Raw genomic sequence first — 15,573 nt, 5'->3', positions numbered from 1 at the left:
TACAGACACACATGCTGGCTCTTTCCCTCTCTCTCAGCTACACATACACACACACACTCTGACTCCCTCTCTTTCAAGGACACACAAACACACATTTATTTATTTATTTATTGTTTTTGTTATACCGAGTTTCATGATAGGCATCACATCAACCCGGTTTACAAATAACAAGGAGTGCAAAGCATAACGTAACGTAAAAAACAATATTTTCAATAAGAACCTTGAACTTTAAATACAGTGAATCAGAAAAAGGGAGAGGGAAAGTTACAAAAAACAAGGAAAATAAACTTGGGATGGAAGGGGAGAAATTGAACAGCACAATATTTACATTTCAGCCTATTGATACATTAGAATAGCAAGTGAAAAAATAAGACTATGAAACGGTACATAGGTAATCAAATGAATAAATATGACACAGTTGTGAATGGTAATAGTATGATAAATATTCAGCAGGAATTAGTGAGAGAGGGTTTGAGGTTGGTTGATTCGTGTTTACATTCCATTATTGCATACGAGTGCATACATTATTGCATACGAGTGCATACATTATTGCATACGAGGGCATACATTATTGCATACACATGCTGGCTCCCTTTCTGTTAAAGTGGACATGCACACACTGGCTCCCTCATTTGCAAATACACACACCCACGCTAGGTTCCCCTCTCTCAGACCACAGAGATGCACATGCTGCCTCCCTCTCTCTCAGACACACAGTTACAGACAGACAGACACACACACACACACACAGGCTCCTTCTCTCTCAGACACAGACACACACACTCGCTGGCTCCCTCTCTCTCAATCAACACACACACTGGTTTCCTTGCTCTCAGACACAGTCACACTCACACGCTTGTCATTCTTCTCCAGTATGGATGTGGCTATGGGTTTCTTTCACTTGGGCTGCTGGAGGGGATGGGATCCCCTGGTGGCAGTGGGCCTCTTGCACTTGAGCCACCAGGCGGGATGGGATCCCCCTGCAGCCTTGAACCTCCTGCACTTGGGCCGCTGGGCGGGATGGGATTCCCGGCATCTGCAGGCCTCTTGCACTTGGGCTGCCAGGTGGGATGGAATCCCCCAACCGTTGCAGCCGTCTTCTTGCCTTTGCAGATAAAGGCCTTTGGGTGCCCCCTAAAGCCTGGGGGCACTGGCTCCCCTGCCTCCCTCTCGCTATGCCACTTTCAGTGCATGGAACATCTGCCAGCTTATCCTGAACATTCTCATGTAGACCTGAAATATTTAGCCATGCCTGCTTTCTTGTTCCTATGACAATGGCTAAAGATCTTGCACATGTATCAAAATTATTGTAAATTGACCTTATTAGGTGCCTTGAACATTCTCAAAGGAATGAAAAGTGTATGAAAATGAAGTCAAATAATGATCTCACCCCATCAGCTATTCCTTGTTTTGTGTGTAAATCCTAATATAGCATCTGAAACGGACATGGTGAGAGAAAGAAGGAAGTGTCTTAATCCTCCATTAAGGATTCACTAAAGTCTGTGAACTTTCAGGAGGATGAAAGCAGAAAATATGGTAATCTTTTTGATTAAAGAGAGAGTCTTGCCCTCTCAAAGAGGGAAAATTAGAACCTCTTGATATGTGCCTCCAACAGTCAATATGGCAACATCAAACTTCCATCATGTCACAGAGAATCAGCCACTAAATTTTGTGCTACATAACATAAATTTCATATATTAACTCAAACATATCCTGTGCATCCCGACCCCATTCAACCCTCTATTTGATATTTATCAATTTGAGTGAGAACCTTAGAAGTGTACAGTACCTGACCTGAGTCTCCAGTGCAGTGTTCTGTAATATCGCATTCATTCACTGCATAGCGGCAATCATATTCTCTTGGTAGAAACTGGAAGTGAAATATCACTCATTAAAAGCTAAACCGAGATCATCTAGTGAAAATTCGCAATGCAAAGTAATATATATATACATCTCGGAAAATTTAAAAACAGAGAGCTTGAGTCATCCAAATTCAGAACTTACAGTAGATATGGTTTCCAGAAAAAATATATGTGCCAACTTTGACAAATAAAAAATTCATATTCTATATTTTAAAAGGGGCACAGAATTTGGTAAACCTCTTTTAACACAGCATTTTAGAATGTCCTCAACTGAATATACAGCAATAGATAATCAGCTTCATTTTCTATTCACAAACTTTATTAATCTCTTATATAATGTGAGTCAATTTCATATCATCAACACTTGGAATAGGGCAAAGGAAACACATTAAGCATGCTCAGACTACGAAGTCAGCTCAGTGAAAAGGCATGAAGCGCCACTTAGCTGCAACTGAAAAAAACACTTTTTTAAACTATACAAGTATGCAACCCTACAGAAATCGATGAGAAAAATACAGTCTTGTGTCATAGTGGAATTAATAGATCTGTAGTTCTACTGAACTGAAGAGCATACATCAGTTTGGGACTGCTGACATATGTAAAAGGCCAAAATAAGAAACAATGATTACCACAGTATACTTTGGCCTGACTCAGTTTTGAACAGGACAAAACTTCAAGGATGTCTTCACAAACATCTCTAAACTGCATAAATGTGAAGCTTCAATCTCTATTTCAACTCTCCTATGACGGAATACACATTCATGTCTAAACTGCCCAATACAGAGCATTTTAACAGAAGAGCCTTCAAGGGGTAGAGAAAGTTGACTCATCTGACTCACAACAGAGATTCTCAGTCACTGGCTTGGAAAAAGAAAGATAATTTTTAACTGCAGAAAAGCAATATATACATATATTTCATCTCCTACCCAACTTTACTATCCAAGACTAGCCCTTTCATACTTATCTAAAGGATTCAGCTGTGAAGTTTGAGTCACTAGCCAGTCTTTGGCATGCATCTGCAAGAACACCACAATGCACACAGTGCTCTGTAGTAGCAATCCCCGCTTGAAAGCAAGTGGTTGGGAAATGAATGCTCTCCTCAGAAATTTAAATTGCACTTCCCTTATGTACATATTTGATGAGAATTCCTTAATGTGTCTGAAACAAGAAGTGTACAGTGGCCTCCAAAATAAGAAAGCCACCCTCTGTCTGCCATCTATTCAATAAGTTCCAAAGTCTCATCAAATATGTATATAAGGGAATTACAATTTAAATTTCTGAGGAGAGCATTCATTTCCTAAACACTTGCTTTCAGGTGAGGATTGCTACTACAGAGCACTGTGTGTATTGTGGTGTTCTTGCGGGTAGCTGTACCTATTTAAACACTGAGGCAGTGGTGTACAGCTGCAAGCCAAAGGGGCATACCCCTTTGTAAAGATTTTGAAGGGGGCTTCCTTTAATTTTGAAGGGAAGGAAAAGAAAAGCTTTTCAAGGAGTGGCTGCGGTGAAGGGACTGATGGATTTATATCTAGCTTGAAGAGTGAGTCGGACATCAAGAGACAATGGCAGATGAAATTTAATGTGGACAAGTGCAAGGTGTTGCATATAGGGAAAATAACCCTTGCTGTAGTTACACGATGTTAGGTTCCATATTAGGAGCTACCACGCAGGAAAAAGATCTAGGCATCATAGTGGATAATACTTTAAAATCGTCGGCTCAGTGTGCTGCAATTTCAATTCTATGACTCAAACTGGCAGGTGTAAATGCCTGTATATAATTTTGGTAATATATGCAAAATATTAACTTGTGCATGATCTTCTGAACCCTGCCCCAGAACACCCCTAAACTGTCCCTTGTTGCTCCCTTTAACATTTATGCATTACACAGTAAATGCATACTTCAGGCTTATATAAAATAGTACCTGTGCACATGCTTACTACTTACATGCATAACTTCCAATTTTATGTGCTGAAATTTTTGAAAATTATCTCTTAAATGTATTTTATTGGTATGTGAAACTATTTTATTTAAAAAATGTATAACTTGCCAATCCACAGTTCTAAGAAGTTCACAAGAAACACATCCATAAAATAATAAAAACACAAACATAACATAAAATACCATACAATAATAATAGTATCATTAGGAATCAGGCAGTAGTAACTGAGCAGAGATGATCCAAAGCTATGCTGCAATGCACCTGAAAAACACAAGGTTCCAGAAAACCTTAAATAAAACAATAAACCAACTAGAGTAAATTATCAGTCCCAACTCAAACAAAAAAGTCAGGACATGCTTGAGAAAAAGATGAGCTTACAGTTGTTTCCTAAAAGTTGACAACGATTTCTCAGCTTTGTCAAATAAAGCGTTCCACAACAAAGGTCTGGCAACTGAAAACAAGCTTTCCTGAAACTCCACCAGGCGAATTTGCCTTCTTGGAATTTACATTCAGGAGAGAGTAAGAGGAGGACTGTAAAACACAACTCGGACAATAGATTTTTAAAACTACGCTAAATTATCTGGGTGCTAAACCGTTAATAGCTTTGTGTAGAAGAACTAAAAATGAACATGTAACTAATCAGCATCCAGTGCAATGCAAATAAAACTGGGTTATATGATCCCATACATGTGTCCCAGAGACAAGCCAAGCAACTCAACTATTGAACTATTTGTAATGCTTTAGTAGTGAAAGCAGGTAAACCATTATAAAATGCACTACAATAGTCGAGAGATGAAATGACTAGGGATTGAACAATAGTCCTAAAATTAGAATAACTTATAAGGGCTTCACATGCCATGCCAACCAAACGTAATTTAAAGAAAAGCATTTTTTCTATCATCTTGATGTGAGCCCTAAGTGAGATTGAAGAGTCAAGTGATACATCCAAATTACAAATTTGGGATGAGATGATAGGTATACCATCAAATAATAAATTAGCTGGGATATCAGACCTAAGTAAATGTGCCAAATATAAAATTTCAGTTTTCTTCAAATTCAATGCAAAATGATTTGAAGTCATTTACTTCTTAATCTCATCAAGATAGTAAGCAATAGAGATTGTGAATCGTGTCCTCGATCGTCTTAACGATCGATTTCGGCTGGGAGGGGGAGGGAATCGTATCGTCGCCGTTTGGGTGTTTAGAGTATCGTGAAAATCGTTAAAATCGTGAACCGGCACACTAAAACCCCCTAAAACCCCACCCCCGACCCTTTAAATTAAAACCCCCCCCCCCCCCCCACCCCCCCCCAAATGCCTTAAATTACCTGGGGGTCCAGCGGCGGTCCGTAGCTAAATCGGGGGGAAGGGGGAGGGCAGGAAAACCGGCACACTAAAACACCCTAAAACCCACCCCGACCCTTTAAATTAATCCCCCACCCTCCCGAACCCCCCCCCCAAATGCCTTAAATTACCTGGGGGTCCAGCGGCGGTCCGGAACAGTCTCCTGCAATTGAATCGTGTTGTCTTCAGCCAGCGCCATTCTGCGCCGCCATTTTGCAAAATGGCGGCGCAAAATGGCGGCGGCCATAGACCAACACGATTCGACTGCAGGAGGTCGTTCCGGACCCCCGCTTGGACTTTTGGCAAGTCTTGTGGGGGTCCAGGAGGCCCCCCCAAGCTGGCCAAAAGTCCCTGGGGGTCCAGCGGGGGTCTGGGAGCGATCTCCTGCCGCGAATCGTTTTCCGTACGGAAAATGGCGCCGGCAGGAGATCGACTGCAGGAGGTCATTCAGTGGGGGTTCCGGACCCCCGCTGAACGACCTCCTGCAGTCGATATTGTATACCTTTATTTGCTATATGTAGACGTTTATTACTGTGTCAAAACAGTGCCCACTGAAATTATAGAAAGCTATGTGACTGCAGGCAGCATATCAGTCTCTAATTATTCCTGCCTAAGAATGGAATGAATATATATTTTCAGGATCCAGGAATAAAAGTGTTCAATTTAATTTACATCATTGCTGAGGTTGTCTACTAAAAGTCCAGCTTGTACGATTGAGCTACAATCAAAAACAGAAACTACTTATGCCATTGAACTGGCAGCCAAATGGCAATGGCAGTGTTTTTTGCTCTAGTGGTATAGGTGCTCTCCTACATTTTTCAAATGCAAATAAATGTTTGAATTGGTAGGGGAAAAGTGCAAAGATATGCACCTGAAGTGCATTGGGAGTAGAAGTGAAGAAATGCAGCGGACACTTAAAGGTGCAATGCACAGCTTGCTCCTTTGTTTGCTCTTTTGAATACGAGGAATGTCTGAAGAAAATCTGTTAATCCTGTAAAATATTTTCTCTGCTTGTAGACTCTTTTTGGGATGAAATATGATGATTGCAGTACCAGCAGATGTTAGCTTCCTGCCAGTTCCAGTAAAAATGGAACAGAGGTGATATCATAATTTGAGCACCTTAAAAGAAAGCTCTTCTTCAATACAACAATCGAGTGCTTGCAGTGGTACTGCTGAACTTGTCAGCTTGGTGGACCACTAAACAACTTAATCTAGTTTCAAGTTTGATGATATTGCTGTTCAGTCAAAAATCTGTTTGAGGAAAAACTGTTAATGATAATTTTCTAGAAATTAAGGCAGCTGTATTGTGTATGACTGAAAATTGGTTGAATGAAATTGATCAGATTTTACTAAAACAAATTCATCCTCCTGAATATGCAGTGATCTCTAAACCTTGGTACGTCAAATGAGGTGCAGCTTGTTAATAATATGCAAGAAATCTGTCTTACTGCCTTTTGAACTGATGGACTATCCTTATGAGCTACTGATGCTGAAAGCTCCTTTATGAGTTTTTTATCTATTGTATGCATCTCTGTGTCTTAAAGAACTTTTTTGACCTGTATGCAACATGAATACAGATGTGACTCACCAAACAGGATGTGTTACAGCAGGGTCCATCGCTGCAGTGAGCTCCATTAGAGAGAGAACACTTTTTACAGCAGTCTCCAAAACATTCCTAAAGAGCATACAATTATATAATGAACACAGAATCTTGCACTTCCCTCCTCCACTGCCAACAAGAACCAAGGCAAAATAATCAACCATGTCTCTAACTTCCCGAGTTCATATTAATATGATTAGAAATCATGATCCAATAACCTCTCCCTTAAGTTGACAAATACCCAAATTAGAGAGGAATCTCTAAAGCTATCCTAGAATTATTGCTGATAGATTTTTAATTTTTTTCAGAATAGAACCTTCTCTTTGACTGAGTGTCATCATGCAGTACACTATAAAAGTATCCAGGCCTAAATTAGTTCATTCATGCCTCTGACAGTATATTAGAGAAACTCAGCATCCTTCAAGCCATCAACTGAATTCACTTATTTTGTACATATCCCTTCTTTCTCAAAAAGTTATCAGTACATATCCAAGGTGGATTCAGCTTACCATACGATGCCCACAATCACATTCTTCCCCTGCTTCCATGTATCCATTTCCACATTCAGAAGTTTCAAATAACTGAAAAGGAAACATGGCAAGAAATTATAGTTAATGCTACCACTGAAAAAATAACCACACAGACTGCTTTTCAATGTGCTACAACATATCAATATTCTTTCCTCTCTTCTCCATTTAGAAGCTACCATACAAAGAAATATAGAAACATAGAACATAATGGCAGATATTGATATTACAACCAATCCAGTCAACCCAACCACATTTTGCTCAATTTATAATTCCTTCCTCTCCCGCTGAGATACTCTGGCTTGCCCGATGTTTTCTTGAATTCTAGGTCTGATCTCCAACACCTCCCACAGGGAGGCTATTCAATGCAGCCACCACTCTTTCCATAAATACATTTTTCCTTAGATTATACCAGTCTGTCCTTTTTAACTCTCATGCCATAACACCTTGTTCTAGCACCTCCTTTCTACTGAAAGAGAACTATCTCCTATTTATGTATTCCTTGGAGGTTTTTAAATGTCTCTGTCATATCACCCCTTTCCTTCCTTTCCTCCAGGGTATACATGTTTAGATCTTTAAGTCTGTCCCCATATGCTTCATGAAGACAACAGCTATTTTAATAGCTGCCCTCTGGACTACTCTATTCTATCCTTTTGAAGGTGCTGGCTATTTCTATCCCTAGGTATCCAGGCATCCTTCTGGCTTTTGCCGTTGCTTTAACTACCTATTTGTTACCTTATCATCATCATCATCAAATAACCGGATAAGTCTAAAAAGTGCTACTTGTCGGATATTAGGTGCTTTCTAGACTTATCCAGCTAACTTAGCTGGATAAGTAGCTTTTTAAGACTTATCCAGCTAAGTAGCATTTTTTTTTTTTAAGATTTATCCAACTAACTTCCATAGCTGGATAAGTCCAAAAAACACTACTAACACAGACAAGTAGCACTTTTCAGACTTATCTGGCGATGTAGCGACTTTACCGGATAAATTGGAACTTATCCACGTTTTGCATGGTTCACAATTTTTACATCCGCGAACATGCTTGCACGCATATGTACTCATATTTTCTAACCTATTATAAAATACTGTAGCAACTTTGTGTGCACCCATATATAGCACATGCGTACATGGGCACACGTGAGCAGCTTTGAAAGTTATCCTCGCTCTGATTGGCCTTGAGACCTGTCTCTGAAATATGTAGAAGACAATCAAGCAGTTTTTATGTGGAGAAGAAAAAAGGATCTAGGGCCTTTTTCTCACACCGAAAGGCAAACCTCCTTCACTTCAGTCCACAGGACTTCCTCATGGTGTTCTTTCTTGAAGTCAGAAAAACATGAGCAGCATCCTACGACCTAAAGGTTTGCAAGGCTATCCTTTCAATATTCAGACTGTGAGAGCCAGTGACTCAAAGTTGGGATGGTATAATAGATCCTGATCGATGAGGCTTGGGGAATTCCCAGCTTGATTGGTTCCTGAGATCTCAGATCAATATCTCCCGCAGGACTGGAAACCAAAGCTGTCTTGGTCAAAAGAATGCTATGAGAATCCATGATCCCCCAGTTTCTTCTGAGATCAACAAGAGTGTCATGACAAGTGGAATTGGAGGATATACGTACTGCAGGTCCTTGCCCCAATTGAGAACAAATGCATCTGAGGCTAGTTTGCCTTGAGTTTCTTTCCTGGAATAATAGATAGGGATCTTCTTGTTCCAAGGGGATGCAAACAAATCTGCCAAGTGTGTGCCCAATTCATGGACTGGTTTGATACCCATCCCCTCCAGGTCCTGGGAGCATTTAAGTTTCCAGGATCTGAATCAATCTGTCTGCCAAGACATTTTCCTCGCCTACCAGGTTTGTGACTCTGAGAACCATCCCCTGAGAGATGGCTTAGTGTCATATCTTACAGTCTTCTAACACAGGAAATACATAAGAATAAAAGAAAAGTGTTATTATGGGTCAAGATCAAAGCCCATCAAACCCTGCATCCTGTCTCTGACAGTGGTCAGTCTAGGCTGAAAGTACCTGACTGATCCCCAATAGTTGATCTAAGTACTGGCTTTCCCAAGTCTACCTGACTAATAACTGTTTATGGACTCTTCCTTCAGGAACTTGTCCAATCGTCTTTTGAACCCCACTATGTTAAGTTGGCTTGACCATATTCTCTGGCAACATATTCCATAGCTTTATAGTACTCTGCGTGGAAAAATATTTCCTGTGATTTGTTTTTTAAATCTGCTGGTTGCTAGTTTCATGGCATGTCCCCTAATCCTAGCATTGTTTGAAAGGGTAAATAACCATTCCCTATTTACTCGTTCCATTTACTCATTTTATAAATCTCAATCATATCCCTTCTCAGTTTCTTTTCCAAACTAAAGAGCTCTAATCTGTTAGCCTTTCTCCATAATGGAGCTTTTCCATCCTAGTTATTTTTGTCACCCTTTTCTGTATTTTTCTATATTCCTATGGGGTAGATTTTAAAAGCCTTACGCGTGTAGGTGGGGTTACGCGCGCCGGGCCTATTTTAGAAAGGCTCAGCGACGCGTGTAAAGCCCCGGGATGCACGTTTGTCCCAGGCTTCAAAATAGGGGCAGGGTGGGGTCAGAGGCTCTCGGCACAGAGACCATTTGCCGCTGTGTGCTGGGGGATCACATGCTGGCAGCCTGCTGGCACATTACAACAGGTAGGACAAAGGTCTGGGGGCAGGGGGGTGTCTAGATTAGGACTAGGGGCGGGAGGGTTAGGTTAGGGGGTTGGGAAGTTCCCTCCCAGGCCGCTCATTGGAGCGGCCGGGAAGGGAACGGGGAAGGCTGCGGGCGTCGGTGTGTGCAAGTTGCACAATTGTGCACCCCCTGCATGCGCCGACCACCCCCTATGTTTTCTTTAGATGGGGGCAACCAGAACTACACACAATACCTCAAGGTGCAGTCACACCAAGGATCTATACAAAATCATTATGATATTCTATTCTCAGTTTTGTTCTCTATTCCTTGCCAAATAATTCTCAATATTCTATTTGTCTGGTCCTCCCTGTTTGTTGATGTAAAACATTGCTACCTGATTGCCCCGTCTGGATAAGGATTACTTTATTGGCCAACTGCCAATAAAGCCTTTAGAATATACTAAACTGCCCTTAGCTTCAGAAAGCTTATCTGATTAAACTTTTCCTGAATAGACCAAAGTTTGTGAGTATAAAGTCCTTCTATTTAGACTCTCCAGCCCAGGCTGGAAGCATCCATGGTTAGAACAATTTGTACTGGAAGAATCTAGAAGGGTATATCTCTGGTAAGATTGAATATGATCTGCCTTCAGGTCGTGCAGTTCTAAGTGGTTGAGTGACACGGGTGCTGTCTCAATAATCTAAGTGGCTTGAACCTATTGTAACCCAAGGATTCATTAGGCCTCTTCTCATGTAGAACGGCCAAGGGAGTAATTGACATGAGATGCAACGTCCTCAATGTGTCCCATATTGATACTTGCTGATTCCCTTGAATCCTTTGCACTGCTATCAATGTGATAGCATTCAGAAGTAGGAGGAATACTCTCATTGAGACAATGGGCTAAAGAGGGACTTGGGATAGCTGATGACATACCTTAGTAACATCCGAATGGTTCTGAACATTAATTCTGTGGCACCTATCTGAAATGTGCTCTTGACCAACCATTGTCAATTCAGGGGAACAAATGCACCCCGAGTTTATGTAGGTTTTCTGCCATCATTTATTTATTTATTTTTTATTTTTATATACCGACATTCTTACATCTGATGTAAATCATACCGGTTTACATTAAACAGAATAGCAGGAAATAAATTTCCATAGTCTAATACAATGAACAATTCTAATTAAAATTGTTAACAAGCGAAAAAAAAATGTAAAGAACTGGAATAAAGGTTAAATTACAGAAAAATATAAAAGTTTTTTTTTTTTTTTTTTTAGAAGCACAAGGGTTGCACGAAGGGCTGCACAAAGGGGAGAGTCCCTTTGTCACGCCCCTTCGGCGAGATATTTGATAAAAACATGTGGGGTTGACATTAGGCCAAAGGCAACATGCGATACTAATGGTAACGAGCCTCTGCCATGAATTTTTGATATTTTCTGTGGGTTGGAAATATCTCTGTGTGGGTGTAAGCATTCTTTAGATCGATGGAGCATAGCTAGTTCCCTTTTTCAAGAAAGGGAATCAAGGTGCCCAGAAAAACCATCTTGAACTTCTCTCTTTTTATGAATTTGTTCAAGCTCTTAGGTCTACAATGGAATGGAGTCCTTCTGTTTTCTTTATCATCAAGAAATACTTGGAGTAAAATTGCCATCCTCTTTCCTCTGGTGAAATGGGCTCAATCTCATTAGTCTCTAGAAGGGAGAAGACTCTTTCTGTAACAATTCCTGATAACGAGACATCCCCAAGTAGATTCTGGAAGCCAATTTGGAGGGCCATCCAATAGGTGTAATATAGACCCTTTTCTTATTATGCTCAGGATCCACATGTCTGAGGTTACCTGGGCCAACTATTTACATAAAACCTCAGCCTGCCCCCAATCAGAATGTCCTCCGGCACAGGTACAGGAACTGGGCTATGCTCTCCAGGACCTTGTCAAAGTTCTGCCTCAAATTTTGACTGGGATTCTGGCTGTGGCTTTAGGGCCCCTCTGCCACCTTGAGCAGGTACAAGGGGGCAGAGGAAACTACCTCCTTGGCAGATAGAAGTGTCTCCTCGTCCCCATGGTGGGTACCTTCTAGCTGGGAGGGTGGCTTTGAAGTGGCTATGGAGAGTTGCTGCACAGTGTGCTCTGATCTACGTGACCACTTCCTTAACTCATCTCTGAAGAAATTTGCTCCTGGACATGGCACATCTGAGTTTTTTTCTGTACTTCAGGTCAGAGGACTGAGGCTCACTGCCAGATGAGTTTGCGGGTGCCAATCCCCAATTTTGAAAACATCAAAGGTTGATCTGACCATGTGTTTAAACCTTTGTTCACTAGTGACAAAGTTGACACACTGCTTCTAAGGAAGCTATTCTGCTATTTCCCGTAGCTGCTTCATAATGCCCTGCATGTACTGGCCCATGAAGAGCTGGCAGGAGGCTATGCGGGCATTAAGCAGAGTACCCTGCAAAACTTTTCTCCCTAGGGTATTCAAGGATCTGGAATTCTTCTCCGAGGACACTAAGGAATGGGTTATGGTCCTCTTGGGTCTCTGAGAGTGGATCTGACATTACAGATTGATGTGGCAAAGGTCTTTTGAAATCCAGGAGTCTTTTGGATGAGAGATAATCGTGTCCATCTTCTTGTTCATAGGACCCTCAGAGTGTGTTTTCCCATCTCCTCATCTCTACCTCCTGAAGAATCTCATTCACCGGGCTGCCACAATCTCCTTAGGAGGTTCCATGAACCAAAGGATGTCCAGCATCTTGTTTCTGGAATCATCTGCTTTTGCAAAGTAAATGAATATCCTCAGCCATTCTGGATGAGTGAAACTGGCAAAAGAGAGGTGTTCAGATGGGACTTCCTTCTTCCTGGGAGAAGAGCGATGGAAGGGGAGACTTGCCAATTTTTCATCACTTGAAGCCACTGGCAGACTTCTCCATAAAGGGAACAAGACGAAAAACTAAAGCCTCAAAAATCAAAGGACTCAATGACGACAAGTGTTCAATGCCCTTGGATGCAGCAAAGCCAATGCACCATGTGGGCAGCAAAAAAGAAAGGAAAACTTACAGAACAGATGAAAAACCTACCTAAGGATGATCTAAAGAGAAGATGATGACAGTGGGGCCTGAGATGAATTGATTCCTGCCTGGAAGGAACCCCAAAGATCTAGGGAGAGCAGGAGAATAAAGATCGAGAATTGGTGGGCTGTGTGGGAAAGATGAGACTGAAGGGTCCTCTGCATGGAAATGTGGCAGTATGGCATGCAGCGCATACTCAGTGGGCATGCTCAAAGTTCTAGAAACTTAGAAATAGAAGTTCCATATCGGCCTCCATCTGATGAAGGCCTCCACTTGTGAGGACCTGCTTGTCTTAAGAATCTTCTGAAATATGCTCAAACAATAGTTTATTTATTTATTTGGATCTATTAACTGCCTTTTTAAATTAAGAAATTCACTCAAGAGGGAAGGGATGGTGAAATTTGTTCTTGCTTGATAATTTCTTTTCCTTGAATCTAGTCACTTGAATCCTGAATCTAGTCACATGTGTACAGAAACATTGCTATTAGCTCTATCAGATAATATCTTAAGAGGATGCGACACAGGAACACACTACATTCTGGTTCTATTAGATCACTCTGCAGCATTGACACTGTAAATCACAGAATACTAATCAATAGACAAAGAAATAGGACTCACTAACAAACACTAAATGGTTCGAGTCATACTTAAACAATAGATGTTTTCAGGTACAAATCAAAAATGCACTTTCAGACAAAGTCAACATGCTAACTGGTGTCCCACAGAGATCAGCCCTATCTGCAACACTCTTTAACACATCTACCTCCTCCCAGTATGTCATGTATTAGCAGGACTAGGAATCATACATTACATTTACGCAGATGATATACAATTACTGTTACCCATTCCAAACACCATTGAAGAAACAATGAAACTAGCCAATATGTACCTAGAAATAATCAAACAGCTCCTAAACCAGATGGAATTGGTAATAAACATTGACAAAACTGAATTCTTACACCTTGAACGTAAAAACACTCACCACACACAACCAACATTCACAATCAAAAATATTCAAACCACCGAGTTAGCAACAAAAGTTAGGGATCTAGGAGTAATAATTGACCCTGAGCTAAACTGAAACAACACATCTCACAGAAAATAAAAGAAGGTTATGCAAAACTAATGATCCTAAGAAGACTAAACCTCTATTAACGATTAACAATTTTCACACAGTTCTACAAGCAATGATATTCGCTAGCACAGATTATTGTAACTCCCTGCTTTAGGACTACCTCAATCTACAATTCGACCTCTGCAAATATTGCAAAATTCCGCTGCCAGAGTTTTGACAGGCAAAAAAAAAAAAGAGTGACCATATTACAGGAGCACTTGCTGAACTCCACTGGCTTCCAATTGAACAAGAATACAATATAAAGCACTTTGTATAATCTATAAACTAATCCACGATGATAAAGCCGACTGGCTTAACACGGCACTGTGCGTGCACATACCACAAAGAAAACCTGAGATCTGCAAATAAAGCTCTACTAACTGTCCCCTCTGTCAAATCAGCACATCTCACGCAAGTAAGGGAAAGAGCACTGTCACTGGCTGGTCTTGTACTCTGGAATACCATGCCACTTGAAATAAGACTATAGACAAATCTGAAATTATTCAAAACTAATCTGAAAACCTGGCTTTTTAAACAAGCATTTTATAAAGATAAAGATAAAGAAAGGAGAAAAATAGTTGAGCGATAAGGATGCACAGCAAGCTAGAAGTTTTAGTAACCTACATAAGCACATTAATGTTAAAATCAAGTGCCTAATTTGTTCCTAACAATCAGGTTTAACTTACACACCTAGTTTATTATTTTAAATGTTACCATACTATGATGGCACACGAGTAATTTGTAATCTATCCACCCATATTTCTCTTTATCGTGCCCTTCTGTAAACCGTTGTGATGGTATTTAACTTAACGACGGTATAGAAAAGTTTTTAAATAAATAAAATAAAAAATAAATGTATGGGTTATATCCACCAACCAGCAAATGGAGTCAAAGAACAGGCTCACTGATGTCACCCTCTATAAGGCCCTGTGCTAACCTCATCCTGCCAGTATTATCTATAACAAGCTAGAATATACTGACAAATTCTTCATTATTTTTCATTATTTTAATCTCCCATCCCCACCAGACGACTTCAAAGGAAATGAAAACAACAACGAAAAATAAAGGACTTCATATTAAAGAAAATGCAAGAGACTCACTTCTTGCCTCAGAGCTGCAACGTGAAACTGTGCATTTAAAAAGCAAACATACCGGTAGATGACTGATATAATAAGTATACCTGAAATTATTACCCAAACTTTTATAACATGATACTATATACAATACATGTAAGACTTGTTATATTTGGGATGTGGATTGAGTGTGCCTTCATACGATGCTAAACAGATGTTCAGCTATCGTGTCTGTCAGCCATGTTCGGGCTTCAAAATCATTAGGCACCTCAATGTAGTTTTAAATTGATGTTTGTGTCCACTGGTTTGCGTGCTCATCAAATTATTGACTTATATGCAAGCCACTGCTCAACTTATACTTGCGAGTGTGTAGTCGATCTTGTGCTGCCGAC

At 40.5% G+C, this 15,573-nt stretch overlaps 1 protein-coding gene across 1 annotated transcript in view; it reads right to left on the bottom strand.

Moving 5' to 3' along the window:
- Positions 1 to 15,573, bottom strand: part of ADAM23 (ADAM metallopeptidase domain 23) — a 600,522-nt gene that overhangs the window by 240,308 nt on the left and 344,641 nt on the right. Inside the window, 3 exon segments of the mRNA XM_029606344.1 lie at positions 1,790 to 1,870; positions 6,733 to 6,819; positions 7,254 to 7,325. Coding sequence (XP_029462204.1) covers positions 1,790 to 1,870; positions 6,733 to 6,819; positions 7,254 to 7,325 — 240 coding nt within the window.

The sequence above is a fragment of the Rhinatrema bivittatum genome, chromosome 6, assembly GCF_901001135.1.
Source record: "Rhinatrema bivittatum chromosome 6, aRhiBiv1.1, whole genome shotgun sequence".
Classification (NCBI taxonomy): Eukaryota; Metazoa; Chordata; class Amphibia; order Gymnophiona; family Rhinatrematidae; genus Rhinatrema; species Rhinatrema bivittatum.
This window is presented reverse-complemented; position numbering and strand designations above follow the sequence as displayed.